We start from the raw sequence: 16,902 nt of genomic DNA, 5'->3' as shown, positions 1-16,902 counted from the left end.
GCGCCTGGGTGGCTCAGTTGGTTAAGCGACTGCCTTCGGCTCAGGTCATGATCCTGGAGTCCCGGGATCGAGTCCCGCATCGGGCTCCCTGCTCGGCAGGGAGTCTGCTTCTCCCTCGGACCCTCCCCCCTCTCATGTGCTCTCTTTCTCATTCTCTCTCTCTCAAATAAATAAATAAAATCTTTAAAAAAAATAATAAAATAAAAAAATAAAAAAAAACAAACAGAAAAAAAGAAGTACACTAGGAAAAAAGCAAAATGCATGTGCAAGGTATTTATGGCATCACTGTTTGTAGTAGCCAAAGACTAGAAACAAACCACATGTCCCCTAATAGGGTAGCCTGCTTCTTCTGCCCCTCCCCCCTGCTTGTGGGTGCTCTCTCTCTCTCTCTGACAGATAAATAAAATCTTGAAAGAAGTATAAAAGCCCTATAATAATAACGGAGTAGTATCAAAAAGATGCCAGAGCCAATTGGAGGGTTTCCTATTAACCAGAGATGTGTCATTTAGACATGACAAAGAATGACTGCAATGGATTAAAACATATGAAATATGTTAAAACCCCTGAACTCATAATGATACTTAAAAAAAAAGTACTAGTCACCTTTGGAGGGTGCTAGTACATAAAGTCATTCTAAAAACTGTTTATAAGAAGAAAAAATACCAGATGTTTGTCTTGCCTTTCTAGTACAAACTATATTTTAGGGTAATGATAGAATATGACTGTCACCATTTTGCAGCTCCTAATGAAATAGTGACTCTAAGCAGTAACCATCAGTGGTGGCTATTAAAATCATTAGATCAATGAGGAATTTCATAATGGATAGATTAAGTTGAGGACACTTAATGAACCAACAGATCAATTGTAATATCACAAGAAGAAAGATAACCAGACATCATTAGCCTCCTGGTTGAAGTAGGAAGTACACAGTACCACCATATTCAGATTAAAAAACAAACAAAAAAAAACTGTACCCGAATCTAATAAAGCTACTAGATTGTTTTAATAGGAAATAGAAGAATGTGTTAAATGACATCAGACAGATGCAGAATAACTAACTTGTTTTTTCCTACAAATATCTGGTGATATGGGAGTTGACAGAATATGGGGGAGAGGCATTTGACAAATTAAAGCAAATTGAGAGATATGTCAACCAAATACAGTGTGGGGATCTTGATTAGATCCTGATTCCAATAAACAATTGTAAAAAGACATTTATCAGACTTGGAAATTTTAACACTGATTAGATATGTTATGACATTAAGGAATTATTAATTTTTATTGATATAACTGAGATGTTTTAGAGAAGAATCCTTTTACAGCTGCTTACTGAAGTATTTACAGATGAATGATATTTAAAATTTTATCTGTTTGTTCGATATGAGACCATTGTTTTTTAATTCATTAATTTTTAGTTTTATAATTATTAAATTTGTTCATTTTATTATTATAATTGTATTAGTATTTTCTTATTTCTTGAAAAGGCTGTGAATGATATTTCTGATCTTTAATGTCTAGTGTTCTATTTTCTGTTGCTTTTTAACTATTCTGCAATTATTTTTAATTTCTTCTTTTATCCAACAATTTGGAGGGTTTTTTAAGGTTCAGGTGCTTGGATTTATTGTTGTTGTTTATATTTTTTCTTAAGATTACTAATTTTATTTCCTTCTAAACAGAGAGTAAGATCTTAGCAGATTCTGCTTTGTGCTATATTGATGTTTTCTTTATATGTTAATTTATAGTCCATCTTTGGAAATACCCCTTGGATTCTTGGGAGGGAAAAGGTATATCTTTGCAGTCTATATATATGTTTTCAGTCATTCATATATATTGGTTTCACTTAATAGTATATGTACTTCCTATATCCCTATTTTACTCAGAGACAGTGTACTGTTGACCAAGTACAATTGTGTTTCTGTCAAATTTTCCTTTTATTTCTCAATTTTGACTACATGTTTTAAAGTTATTTGGCATGTCACAATTTATTATCTATTCATGGATTTCATCTTTTTTCAGTATAGGATTCCTTTGATGCTTTTTGCATTGAATTCTGTTTTGTCTAACACTTAATATTGCTCTCTCTTATTTCCATTTCTTGACTTTATGTCCCATTGTTTTGTTTTTAACCTTTCTGTGTGAGAATGCCTCATGTAAACAGCATATGGTTAACTTTTATTTATTTATTTTTTTACTAAATCTGGTGGTCAACTTTATAAGAGTTACCATTTACTGAGAAGTTTTTTTACTATGTGCCAAGGACTATGCCAAGAAACTTTCTATATACAAGTTCTCATTTAATCCTTAGAACAAGGGGCGCCTGGGTGGCTCAGTTGGTTGAGCGACTGCCTTCGGCTCGGGTCATGATCCTGGAGTCCTGGGATCGAGTCCCGCATCGGGCTCCCTGCTTGGCGGGGAGTCTGCTTCTCCCTCTGACCCTCCTCCCTCTCGTGCTCTCTGTCTCTCATTCTCTCTCTCTCAAATAAATAAAATCTTTAAAAAATAAAAATAAAAAAAAAAAACATTTATAATCCTTAGAACAAATCCAAGACGATGACCCTATTACCACTATTTAGAGACAAAGAAATTGAGGTTCGGAGAGGTTGCATAACTTACATAGGTTGTTCTTTCTTACTATGTGATTGCTGTTAGAATATTCCTCCCTCAGATCCTAAACTGTACGGCTGGTGGGTGGGTATAGTTTGTAACCAGATATTTATAGTATTTATCCAAATTCCTTTGCTGGATTGAGGAGAGATCTATTGCTGCTTGGCGAGAGGACCGTTTATTCTGTCTATAGTTCTTCCATTACCAAAACAGTACATGAAAAACTACAACCTCAATGGCTTCGTGTCCCAGAATACAATAAAATCATTTCCTGTCCATATTACTAAGAGTTGTTTTCTCTGAGTAGGTGTAGAAAATCACTGTTGATGTTAGGGATACATCAGAGGCTGGTGACCTTCCCGAGCTGCATTAGAGAGCAGCTTCTTCACAGTGGCAAAGAGGCTTTCCTCCTGGTCAGCTAAATACAGGTGTCTTTGCAAGAGTGTAATAGAGTGGGTATCAGTGAAAATCTACTGCCTTCCTATTTGGCCCCACATTTGTTCTTTGTGGTTCTATTTTTTTGATTAGTGGAAATTCCTTTTGGGATATGCGGGTTCACAAGTATTCCCTATTTCCTGTGCTGTTACAACATGGCAGATTTGTCTTGTGTTTCATCAACATTTCAATGGGAAGGCTGGAGGGGAGGGGGGGAGGGAGATGGGGTAACTGGGTGACGGGCATTAAGGAGGGCATGTGATGTAATGAGCACCAGGTGTTATATACAACTGATGAATCACTGAACTCTACCTTGAAACTAATAATATACTATATGTCAATTAACTGAATTTAAATTTTAAAAAATAATTTGAAAACAAAACAAAAAAAATCAGTGATCCATTAAACTCTTGAACGCAAAAAAAAAAAAAACAACAACACATTTCAATGGGAAGATAAGGTCAAATAAATTAGTTGCTAGTTTATCATTATCTTAAGAAGAACCTTCCAAAGCCATTAGACATTTCTTTCTGCTCTTAAAGAGCATGAACTATCTTATTGTGAGGGGTAGGGGCATTAAGAGATAGGTGACGGGTGTCCTGGAATACCTGCTAATAGTTTACCAATATATTTTCTTAAGATGTCTTATGAAGTTAATGAGTGCCGAAAAATTGAGACCCTTGAAAATTTGGACCTGGATTTTGAGGGTGACGTCACAGAACTTGAAACTTTTGGAGTAAACACCACCAAACCATCGAAGTCACCGAGTCCTGCAAGCACTTCCACAGTACCCAACACAACAGATATTCCCACAGCTCCCAGCACAGCAGCCACATCTGTGGTACCAACCGCACCAGACATTTCTGCTCATTCTAGAAGTTTATCTCAGATTCTGATGGAACAGTTGCAGAAGGAGAAACAACTGGTGACTGGTATGGATGGTGGCCCTGAAGAGTGCAAAAATAAAGATGATCAGGGATTTGTACCATGTGATGAAAAGGCATCAAATTCTGACAAGTTTTTGATGCAGGATAATGACTTGAAAACATCTGATTCCTTACAGTTAGAAAGTTCTACAGAAATTGAAACCTCTCATAAAAATGATTTGGCTACTGATACGGTATATGCCCCTGAAAAACTAAATGTTCTGGAGAACTCAGACAATTCAAAGGAAAAGACTGTTACCTCAGAAGCAGTAAGAAGTGAAGATGTAATTCTTTGCAATAGTGATACAGATGAAGACTGTTTAATCATTGATACAGAGTGTCAAAATAATAGTAATGGAAAGACAACTGATATGAATTCTAATTTAAGTTCTAAACCAGCTAGCCCCAATTCTTCTTCAGCACAGGCTTCTGTAGGAAACCAGACTAATGCTACCTGTAGTCCTGAAGAATCATGTGTTTTAAAAAAACCTATCAAACGAGTATATAAAAAATTTGATCCAGTTGGAGAAATTTTAAAAATGCAGGATGAACTCCTAAAGCCAATTTCCAGAAAAATACCTGAATTGCCCTTAATGAATTTGGAAAATTCTAAACAACCTCCTGCTTCTGAGCAATCCTCTGCTCCTTCAGATGCCTCTGGTTGGCCAAAATCTGTATGGCCTTCTGCGTTTCAGAAGCCAAAAGGACGTAAGTAAATATTTATAAGGACCTTTATATTAACTGTTTTGCCTCTTCGTTATCCTTAGGTTTTTCTCCTTTATTCCCTCACTTTTTCTTTGTTCTGACCTGTCTTACAATATTTACATGGTCATTGATACTTCATTTTTCAATGTACTGATCAGTATATCAGCTTCCAAAATCTTCTCTTTAAATATGTACACAAAGTTGTATGGATCTTTGTAACCTATGTTTATCTAGCATGTACAGTGGCTAGTACGGCTCACAGAACTGATGAAGGGGAAGTGATCAAAAATAATCATAAACATTTATGAGTCCAAAATTTACTAATTCATGGTGTTGGACTGTAGTTTTATACTTTTTCACTTTCTGAGATAGATATAAAGCTGTACCCCAGCTCTGCCTAGATTAGAAAAAACATCACTTTTTTAAAACTTTTTTTCTTCTTCATATGTTGTCTCATAAATTTAAACTTTGTCTAGGGTTAGTGAAGGTGGAAGTTAAAGGTTTAACCTTAGCTCTTGGCTGCAGTTCTGTTAAAAGTAAACAGAAATGGTAATAGATGTTCAACTCAGAGAAAATAGAAAAAGTTGATAGAAACGTAAAAATAGATAATTGAATTGTTTTCTTGAATTATGATCAATAAAGAGCTAATGTATTTTTAAATAATAATGAGAAATAAAATTATTTTTAAAGGATTGCCGTATGAACTACAGGACTATGTTGAAGATACATCAGAATATGTAGCTCCTCAGGAAGGAAATTTTGTTTACAAGTTATTTAGCCTACAAGACCTATTGTTACTTGTGCGATGCAGTGTCCAGAGGATAGAGACCAGACCACGTTCTAAAAAACGGAAGAAAATCAGAAGAGTAAGTTGTTACTTGGGGAGTTAGGATGTGGTAGTATAAGTAGATAATTAGCAGATATTTAACATGCCATTGTTATGAAGTTTAATTTAAAATTGTTGATCACTGGGCGCCTGGGTGGCTCAGTTGGTTAAGCTACTGCCTTCGGCTCAGGTCATGATCACAGGGTCCTGGGATCGAGTCCCACATCGGGCTCCCGGCTCAGCGGGAAGCCTGCTTCTCCCTCTCCCGCTCCCCCTGCTTGTGTTCCTGCTCTCGCTGTCTCTGTCTCTGTCAAATAAATAAATAAAATCTTTAAAAAAAAAAATAAATAAATAAATAAATAAAATTGTTGATCACTATTGGAATTTTTCCAGGTTGAGCTGGGGCTTTTTATTTGTTTTTTGTGTTTTTTTTTAGTAAAATACTGAAAACACTTTTAATAAAGGGAAGTGGAAAGTGTTATATATAAAATTCTTGAATGCCGGTAACATTCTTACATGGAATTTATAAACTTAATGAAAAATGGCACCATCATAGATTTGACCTGGACTGGCACATATATTCCTACTTTCTGTAAATTTGGAATTCCACTGTGACATATTAGCCCCTTTTTCTCTTACTTTGGGGATCTTCTTGACTCATTTTAGAAGTCCCAAGTTTTCAAAGGTGGGCTTTCACATGCATTTGAAGTCTTCCCAGAATTGTTAGAAGACCAAATGTTTTCTTTTTCCCCTGTTGTTTTTTTTGGGGGGATTGATATAAAAAATATTTTTCAGTTAAAAAGTTCTTGCTACAGTTTGAGTAATTGGTTCTTTATACAGTTTTCCATATTTGATGTTTGAAGTTCTCATTCAGATTAGTTTGATTTTTGTGTGTGACCACTGAATTCTGGTAAATAAAGAGGAGCCTCTATATTATAATTGATTATACTGATGTCTTTCTTTTCATTTTTACTTAAGAGAATTTTTTCTGTGGTGTACATTTGTCACAGTATGTGTGTGTGTTTATATTTATATTTTTATATTATTATTTTTTAAATTTTGGTGTCTCTATCTCTTGCTCTCTAACTTACTACCTGTAAGAATCCTCAATGACTACTTTAGAATGTTAGTATGTTCACTGCTTTGTCATGTTAAGGAATAACTTGGAAAAGAAAGAAAAGAAGGAGGGAAGGAAAGGAGGCAGGGCGGGCTGTCCAACCTTCCTCAGTGGCTAGTAGCAGGGTCTATCATGAAAAAAACTAAAGCTAACCCATCAGGATCTAGGATCTTTGTTCATCAGAATCCAGTGGACCTGGAGGATCTTTTGCTTGATGTCGTTATCCTTTGTCAAATAGAAGGAAGATTGTAAATACATTTTTAAATTCTTAGTTCTCATAATTTGGTTTTTATCTGTGATTCAAACTTTAAATTTTAGAAACCAAATGGTTTTGAATTAAATGTATGGGGTAGTGTTTTTTATAAGAGAAAGTCAAGGAATAATAAAATACCAAAGATTTTGTATTAGTCTGCTCCTATCCTAAATAAATGCTAATATTGTCTGAATTAAAAGATTTTACTTTATTTGCTAATTTTTCCCATCTCATTTATATTTAATGATGATCAATTTAATGGCCATTGCATGAACATCTTGAATATATGTAGTGTCCGTGCTATGTATTGTATATTCAGTGTTTTATTTCTTTAACTTTTACTTGCTATATCTCTGATTTATTTGGGGGCTAACCTCATTTCTTTCACTTTCTACCCTTTGAACCCATACCACTTTGTATTGATCTGCCAGCTCACAGCAGTTAGAAACTATTGATGGCCAGTATCTCTTAAGAAAGAATAGCTTAGGGAAATAATCAGATACTGAATTAATTCTTGAAACAGACAACCTGTTAAGGACATTGTCATTCAGTTCACTAAAGTGCAATTTGTAAATGTTGAGATGAAACCTTATAGGAGAGAATTCGCTCTTCATCAAAATATATCAAAATAGCTGAACCCCAAAGAATATCTAAATAGGAGCCTTATGTTTTTTATTATGTCAAACCCAGAGTAAAATTTTAAAATTTTTAATGAATGGTTATCATATTGTACCTTTTATTACATGTAATAGTTTAGTACACTTTGTTTAAATCCTTTAGTAGAATGCATTTCCTTTGGAATTATGTCCTATTTATCTGTTTCTCCCAAATGTTTTATATTCTAGGAACAAAATGAACAGGTAATAAGTAAATGAGAGGAACTGGTATTAGGAAGGGAACTTTAGGATAATTTAAGTATTAGTTTGAGAAATTTTAAAGTAGCACTATTTAAACTCTGGGTAAGAAAGCATTCTCTTAATATTTACTACTTAAAAACCAACTTGTTTAGATAAAGCTTTAAAATACTTAGAAGTCTCTTCACTATACTATGATACTAGCTATGAAATATCTATCTAGGGATGTATGGAAAAGTTTAAAAGGTTTATGTGAAAAATTGGAAGACAGAACCAAGAAGAGCTTTCAGTTAGGGAGAATAGGAGTTACCATTCAAGGGAGAAAGGAATAGTAAACTTAATTTTTATAGTTTGAAACTGTGATTGAATTTAAAATTTCACTTTAATTTTAGAATACTACCATAAAATATTCAGACTTTTCTTTCCCTTGGCTTCCTGGAGGTGGCAGTAGAATACATACAGAAATGAAAACCAGATTCAGGACTTAGTTTCATAGATATAAGGCAGTATTATCAAGGAAGATCTACTTATGATCCAGAAAGGATATCTTGTTTATCAGTTATTCAACTGTGCTGTAAACTGGCTCTGTCCCTGAGCAAATTTCTTAACCCTCTTGACCTCCATTTCTTTATCTCTAGCTTATAGTTGTTAAGTGCAGATTACCAATTGCTGAAGAATTATTACATAATAAAATGCCTTTACCAGTAAAATTATCTTAATCACAATTTAATTTTTTTTAATTGAGAAGACACCATTAGAGGCCTTGTACTCAAGGTTTGGCCCCTGGAACAACAGCTTCTCAAATATGCAAAACCTACTGTATAGAATTGTTGAATTATTGTATTGTACTCTTGAAACTAATATAAAGGGGCATCTGGGTGGCTCAGTCGTTAAGCATCTGCCTTCGGCTCAGGTCCTGATCCCAGGGTCCTGGAATCGGGCCCCACATCGGGCTCCCTGCTCTGCAGGAAGCCTGCTTCTCCCTCTTCCACTCCCCCTGCTTGTGTTCCCTCTCTCGCTGTGTCTCTCTCTGTCAAATAAATAATAAAATCTTAAAACAAAAAAAAAAAAACAACAGAAAAAACCCATATAAAACTGTAGGTTAATTATACTTCAATTTAAAAAAAAAAAGCAAAACCTTGTTCTTCGCCTCAGATTCTGCATTTTAACAAAGTTATTCACCAGGTTTTTCATATGCACATTGAAATTGAAGAAATACTGCTTTAAAAGAGTTTTACACCATTCACAGGTAACCATATGAACCAAGTTTATGGTTAACAGAAATTTTACTGGATTTGGATTGTTCTTACCACCATCATTGTTCCAAGCCCACTAAATTTGCCACTTGATGAAAATCAGGAATTCTGAAACATTTATGAAATATTTTCAAGTATATGAATAGTGGCAACTTCATATAATTTCAGAAGTACAAACTAGCTATATCACTTTGAATAAATTTCTTAAATCATGTATTTCTCCTTCTGCAGCTGGAAATGAAGAGACTACTATTAAGAGTAGAATATTCTTTGACAGAAATGAGATAACATGAGCACAGTGAACATGACTAACATTATTTCACAAGCATGTATTTCCTTGCATATACCCCTTTACACTAGTAATGGCCACAGTTACTTTACTTTATTTAGTGTCCTGACCAATAAACTCTGATTGGCTACTTGACTAGTGTTTAGAGCAAAGCCTTTGTATTAATCAAGATAAAGACACTCACAGGTGTTAATGTAGATATTAATGCTTATACCTTCATTCTTAGAATGAAAAAAAGCTGTTCAGAGTATTTGAGCCTGATACCATGTGTCTCATGCTTTAAAAGTACAAAAAATTCTTACCTTTTTTTATCCTCTGCGAATTACTAGTATAACAGTCTTTGCTTTCTAGCATCCCCCTTTGAACCTTTGGGCAATTATGTATCATAGGCTCTGTTCCAAGGATGCTACTGTCAGTTACATTCCCTGATAAAATGTGTGCATATGTAGGGAGGTATGTGAATTTTGGGTGGAGGTGGGGGAGAGCTGTTGGTTCAGGATCTCTTACCTGTCTACCTCTTGCCCACATCTAACAAGGGTTCTTTCCATCTTTCTGTCTGAATTCTGCTGTATTTGAAAGGATAAAATAAGATTACCTGATAGTATTTCAAAGTGGCAAAACTATAGGCAAATGTATTTTCTGTTAAGAGTAAATTAATGGAGCTTTGAAAAAGTATAACTGTGCATTTCAGCAATTTCCAGTTTATGTACTACCAAAAGTGGAATATCAAGCTTGTTATGGAGTTGAAGCTCTGACTGAAAGTGAACTTTGTCGCTTATGGACTGAAAGTTTATTGCATTCCAACTGCTCATTTTATGTTGGTAAGTTATACAAGAGGATTTGCTCTCCTTTTTAATGCCATTGTAAATACATACTTTTAATCAATTGTAAATACTTCCATTCTGTACTTTCTGCAGTTCTCTTATTGTGTTAACATTCCTATTAAAACATCATTCCTACTGCAGAGTTAAATGGTGGGGTGAAACTAGTGAGATCAGATGTTTTCATTTCCCTCTTATTGTTTAGTTGTGCTTGATGTCAACATAATTGTTTTATTTTTGAAATACTTATTTTATTTTACAGTGTAATAAGCTAAAACTATAGAAGGGTTTTCTAAGGAGCTTCTTTTAAACTATTGGTGTGAACATACTGAAATTTTCTTAAAATTTTAGTGACATTTAAAATTTTTCAATTTTTCTTACTTTGTTTCAGTTTTCTGTTTTTTTGGGGGGGGGTTACGGATTTGATTTGTCTTGGGTTCATGTACAGTTAAATACTTCATATGAAGGATTACTTGCCAGTTGTTATGATATTGCTCTCTCCCAATGGAATGCCTCATCCCATACTTTTTAATTCATCCCATATGTCTCAGTCTATCTGCACTATCTCAAGTTGCCCTTCCATGAAGTCACTTTCTTCCTTTGGTCTTTCAATACAGGGTCTTTTTTTTTTTTTTTTTAAGATTTATTTATTTTAGAGAGATCACACACTAGCACATGCATGTGCGGGGGAGGGGCAGTTGGAGAAAGGGAGAGAAAGCGACTACCCCGAGTGCAGAGCCTGGAGCATCACGAAGCTTAATCCCAGGAACCTGAGGTTGTGATCTGAGCTGAAACCAAGAGTCAGATGCCCAAACGACTGAGCCACCCAGGTGCCCCTGCACAGTTTTGTTTTTTTTTTTACCACTCTTATAACTTGTTACTTTCTACTGTAATGTTCTTTTTTATACCTATCCGATCTTCCCATTAGACAGTAAGTAGTTTAAGGTCAGTGTCCAATGAAACTGTATTTTTATAGCAGTCAGCATAATTCCTGGTGTGAAGCAGCTGTTAAGAGTATGTTTTTCTTAATCAAAAAGAGGTTATTCACTTGAAAATTTTTTTTCCATATTTTGGTTCACCAATATTTTGTCTTTATTGTAGAAGAGTATTAATAAGATAATTGATTTGCTCTCTGTGCTTAACTCAAAAAGAAAGTGGTTTTTGTACTTGGTTGTGCACTAGCCCCCTCCTCCTGTTTCATACTGAATGCTGGAACTTTTTTGTTGTAGTTTTTGGCCACTAACCGCAATTGCAGTGTTCCTCCAAAAGGAGGAACATACCAACAGTCTTCACGTAAGCTACTCTGAAGCAGTTGCTAGCCACATCCATTTTAGGAAAGGACGAAACAAAAGCTTATCACTTAAATCCTTTTTAAAGTACTGGAAGAGAATAGACTCAGGACTAAAACAATACGAAGTGGTTTGTTTGTTTTTTTTAATGTACACTTTAACAGATAAAACTGCCATCATCTATATGGCTTACTTCATCTATTCTTTGAAGTCCTAAGTAATTATTGCTCTGTGTGCTCTTTATCCTCAGTAAATCCTACCCACTTAGAAGCCATTCATTTTAATGTAATAGGATAGTGTATTTGGTTTCTTTTACAGTTGTTTGATGAGAAACTTACTTTGTATGGTTGTGTTTTCTTTGGGTTTGGGAATGGGTTTGGTTTTTTATGTGGGGGTGAATATGTTTTAAAATGCACCTGTCTGGCTCAGTTTAGAGCATGCAACTCTTGATTTCAGAATTGTGAGTTCAAGCCCCACATTGGGTGTAGAGATTATTTAAAAGTTAAAAAAATCTAAAAAAAATAAATTATCTATGGGTTAGAGATACTTCCCAGCTTCCCCTCCTTCCAACCAACTTCCCCTCCTCCCAGCCTCGCAAGGTACAACTTATAGAATATTGTTGGGTATTTTTTTTTCTCCTTTTGATTCGTTATGTATCTACCACTCACAAATCAAGTTATACGATGCGCTTGAAATGCTCCAAAATTATCCTTAGAAACTATTAAATATATGTGTATATGTATGTATATGTGTGGGTGTGGGTGTGTATAAAATAATAGAACAGTATTTTTTTTTTTTTTTTTGAGCGAGGGGGAGAGAGCACACAAGGGGAGGGGCAGAGGGAAGAGAGAGAACCTTAAGCAGGCTCCACTGGGTGTGGGGCCTGACACAGGGCTCGATCTCACTACCTTGAGATCATGACCTGAGCTGAAATTAAGAGTCAGACATTTAACCAAATAAGGCACTTAGGTGCCCCATAGAACAATATTTCTAAGCACGTAATGTGGGACAATGACAATATATCCATTGTTGCTAATCTTCACTATTCTGTAAAACAGGTGATGTTTATCTTTGTTATATAGAGGAAGAAACTAAGGTTTTCTAAGTTTAATGCTCAAAAGTATCCATATCTTTTCTGATTCCACATCCTGTGCTTTTTCTATTATAATGGAATAGTGGAAATCATGCTGAATGTGGAAGTCAGAAGATATATGTATGATTACTATACATTTTATAATTCTCTTACCTTGCTTGGGTAGAATCATTTAACTCCCTAGGCTTGAGCTTTTTGACCTATACATAATGAATATAATAATATTTTGTTCAACCTGCTTCAAGGATTGTATATACAGATCTTTTAAAATTATAATTATTACCTAATATATTGCCCCCAAAGTAGACTTCTTCTTGATGAAAATAGATACCACAGGACAATGAAGTAATATTTTATATATTTTTGTACTGAGGAAAAAGCTATTAACCTAGAATTAGGTGAAAATATGAAAAATCATCTTTATGATAAAGAGTTAAAGGATTTCTTTTTTTTAATTTTATTTATTTATTTATTTGAAAGAGAGAGAGAGCATGAGTGGGGGGAAGAGCAGAGGAAGAGGGAGAAGCAGACTCCCTGCTGAGCAGGGAGCCCAACCAGGGGCTCAATTCCAGAATCCCGAGATCATGACCTGAGCGGAAGGGAGACACTTAACTAACTGAACCACCCAGGCAGCCCCTATCCATTTAACTTTAGGAACCTGTTTAGGTTGTTTCCATTGTAATGCAACTGTGAAAATTCTTGTAAATGCCTATTAGTACGCTGCATACATATTGCTATTTGGGCATATACTGAGGGGTGGAATTATTGGGTCATATTTTAGGTATACACTCAAATTTAGTAGATAATTTCAGAAAGTTTTCCAAAGCTATTGAACCAATTCACATTTATAATAGAAATATGTGATAGTTTCAGTTTCTTCACATCCTTACCCACACTTGGCCTTATCAGTTTACTTAATTTTAGCCATGCTGGTGGGTAGGTATAATGAATATTTCATTATTGTTTTACTTTGCCTTTCTTTGGTGGTTATGAAATTGGGCACCCTTTCATGTGATTAATCATTTGGATATTCAATTTTGTGAATTGCCTATTTAACTCTTGCTCATTTTTCTATTGTCAGGAGTTTTTTGTGTGTTTTTGGTTTTTTAAGTAGGCTCCATACCTGGCATGGAGCCCAACATGAACTCACAACCCTGAGATCAAGACCTGAGCTGGGATGGAGAGTAGAATGCTTAACTGACTGAGCCACCCAGGCGCCCCCTTTTGTCAGGTTTTTGTTTGGTCCTTCCTTGTTGGTTTTAAGTTTTACAAATATTTTTCTCCCACTGTGTAACTTACCTTCTCAGTCTCTTAATGGTATCTTTTGAACTTACCAGTTTACCAGTCATTTCCTTTCTGATTCATGCTTTTTTTGTCCTATTTTAAACCGCCCCCCCCTCCCCGGCAAGATCATGAAGATACTCTCCTATATTATCTTCTAGAATCTTTATTTTTTTCTAGCCCTTATTTTTAGATACACAGATTATGTGGTATTTAATTTTACATGGAATATCAAGATTTTATTTTCAATAGTGGGCACTGTTAATTGAAAAGACCATCCTTTCTCTGCTGCTCTTCAATGCTACTTGTGTTATAAATCATATATGTGACTCTAATTCTAGACTCCCTATGTATCCTTGAGGCAGTATCTGTTTTAATTACTCTGAAGTAATTACTTAATTTTTCTAGGTAATCTAGCTAGACAGTAAACACTGTAAATTATAAAATATTCTACTCTTTTGTAAAGTGAACCTTGTCAACTTTTCTTCAGGAGTTTCTTGGCTATTCTTGGCCATTTGTGGTTACAAATTTTGGAATCAGCTTGTCAGTTTCTATCAACAACAACAAGAAGATTGGGATTTTTGTTAGCAAGTGCACTGACTCGGTGTGGAGCAAATTGATAGCTTCACAATAACGTCTTCTAATTTGTGAACTTTACATATTCCTTTATATCTTTAATTTCTCTTAGTATTTTATGGTTTTCTATGTAGAGATCTTGTACACTTTGTTAAATGTATTTTTAAGCTATTATAAATGGTATTTCTGACATTTTATTTTCTTAAGGTTTGTTACTAAAATATAAAATTTATTTACACATTGATTTTGTATATTGATCTATCTAGCAACTTTGCTAAAGTCACTTACTTATTCTAATAATTTAGGTTTTTTAAGTAACCAATCATGTCTTCTGCAAATAATGGCCATTTTATTTCTTCTTTCCAATCTTTATAACTTTTTTTTCCTTGACTTCATTGCCTAGCACTTGAATACAAGGTGAATAATGGGCCTTTGCCTTATTTCTAATCTTAAAAGGGAACGTTTTCAGCAATTCACCATTGTGTTTGGTATTTTGTATAGGTTTTTGTAGATACTTTTAATTAGAATAAAGAAGTTCCTTTTTATGCCTAATTTAAGAATTTTAATCATGAATGGGCAAAAAAACTTATCAGATATTTTCTTTGCTTTTACTTATATGATGGTATGACTTCTCTTCTTCTGCTAATGTGATGACTCCTGTTGATTCATTTAAAAATGTTAATCCAACCTTGTGTTCCTGCAGTAAACCCAGCTTGATCATAATATATTGCTCTTTTTATATATTGGTAGATTTAGTTTAATATTAATGTTAATTTTGTTAATATTAATTCTGCCATCTGTGTTTATGAGTGAGATTGGCCTATAATACCTTGCCTAGGTATTAGTATTAAGGTTATGTTTATACCATAAAATGAGTTGGGATGTATTCCTTCTTCTTCTCTTATCTGGTAGAATTTCTATAAAACTGGTGTTATTTCTCCTACAAATGTTTGGTAAAAGTTACCTAGGAAGCATGTGGACCTAAGTTTTCCTTTTTGAGAAGCTTCTAATTATCTGTTCTGTTTTTAAATTAGTTTTAGAGCCATTCAGATGTTTAATTTCTTGCATCAGTTTTGTAACTTGTGTGTTTTTAAGAAATTTGTTCAGTTTAAGTTTTCAAAATTATTGGCATAAAGGTATAATATCCTCTTAAAATCTTCTAATGTCTATAGTACCTGTAGTAATTACTACACATCACTAATAATTTGGGTTTATATCTACCATTTTAATATATGTTTTCTATTTGACTCATTGTTTTAAGGACCTTTTTTTGTCTTAGTGCCTTCTTATGAATTGAATATTTTTTTATTGCATTTTTTCCCTTGATTAACAGGATAGTTCTATAACATAATTATATACTCTTTTACTACTCTTTTAAGGGTTACTCTAAAGGTGTCCTAATACAGTGGCTCCTAGCCACAGGTGACTATTTTAAATTTATTAAAATTAAGTAAAACTTAAAATTCAGTTTCTTAGTCATACCGTGTGTGAGTTTCAAGTGCTTGAAAGCTGCATCTGGTTACCATATTGAACAGTGCAGAGATTTCCAGCATCACAAAAAGTTCAATTGGACAGTGCTACTCTAATCATTATAACATGCATCCCTGACTTATCCCCATTAAATAGTATTTTATATTTTCTATATATTATTATTAGTGTATACATTTGATATTCGGTTACATTTATTCATATATTTACCCTTTTTAATGCTTTTCTTCTCATATCTCTAAGATTCTAACTAGTATCATTTTCCTCTGCCTGAAGAATACCCTTTAGTATTATCTTTATTACAGATAGCTTAGTGACAAAGACTCTCAGTTTTTATTCATCCAAAAGGTTTATTATTTCACCTTTATTGAAGGATAGATATTTCATTGTCTTCTTGTTTCTTTTGTTTCTGTTGAAAAGTCAGCTGTCCATCTTATTTTTATTTATTTATTTTTTTGCTCCTTTGAAAGTAATACAACTCCTTTCTCTGCAGATTTAAAATTTTATCTTTCTCCCTGTTTTTCAAGAATTTTCCTCAGTGTACTTACATTAGGTTTTCTTTGTAAATATTTCTTTTGGGGTTTATATTGCTCCTTGAATATGTGACTTGATGACTTCTAAAAATTTTGGAGAATTCTCAGTCATTATGTCACTAAATATCAATCACTTCTTCCTCATTTTCTCTCTTTCTTCTCTGGGATTTTAGTTGCATTATGGTGTATCTTACTGTAACCCTAATGTCTTTTCTTTATTTCCTTTCCTTTTGACTCTTCATGTATCATTTTTGATATTCTTTTCTAGTTCATTAATTCCCTCTTCACCTATCTCTAATACACTATTTAACCCATGACTTGAGTCCTTAATTTCAATTATTGTATTCTTCAGTTCTAGATTTTCCATTTGATTCTTTTTTATAGATTATAGTTTTTGACAGAAATTCTCAATCTTTCCTTTAGCATAGTAGGCAAAACTCTTTTAAAATCTGTGTCCAGTACCTCTGTTATCTAGATTTCCGGTGCGTTTTTTCTATTATCTTTTGTGTATTCATTTCTTAGGGCTGCTGTAACAAAGTACCACAAACTAAGTAGC

At 34.0% G+C, this 16,902-nt stretch overlaps 1 protein-coding gene across 7 annotated transcripts in view; it reads left to right on the top strand.

Annotated features, from left to right (window-relative positions):
* The window catches only part of ICE2 (interactor of little elongation complex ELL subunit 2), a 77,138-nt gene that overhangs the window by 30,036 nt on the left and 30,200 nt on the right, over window positions 1–16,902 (top strand). For all 7 annotated transcript variants that reach the window (XR_014148656.1, XR_014148657.1, XR_014148655.1 and 4 more), the window contains 3 exons: window positions 3,680–4,673; window positions 5,361–5,536; window positions 9,957–10,086. Coding sequence is in view for 2 of the 7 variants with exons in the window: in XM_081831195.1 (XP_081687321.1) it covers window positions 3,680–4,673; window positions 5,361–5,536; window positions 9,957–10,086 (1,300 nt within the window). In the remaining 5 variants the exon portion in view is untranslated. The remainder of the gene's footprint in view (window positions 1–3,679; window positions 4,674–5,360; window positions 5,537–9,956; window positions 10,087–16,902) is intronic.

The sequence above is a fragment of the Leptonychotes weddellii genome, chromosome 9, assembly GCF_054177405.1.
Source record: "Leptonychotes weddellii isolate Sample4059 chromosome 9, ASM5417740v2, whole genome shotgun sequence".
NCBI lineage: Eukaryota > Metazoa > Chordata > Mammalia > Carnivora > Phocidae > Leptonychotes > Leptonychotes weddellii.
This window is presented reverse-complemented; position numbering and strand designations above follow the sequence as displayed.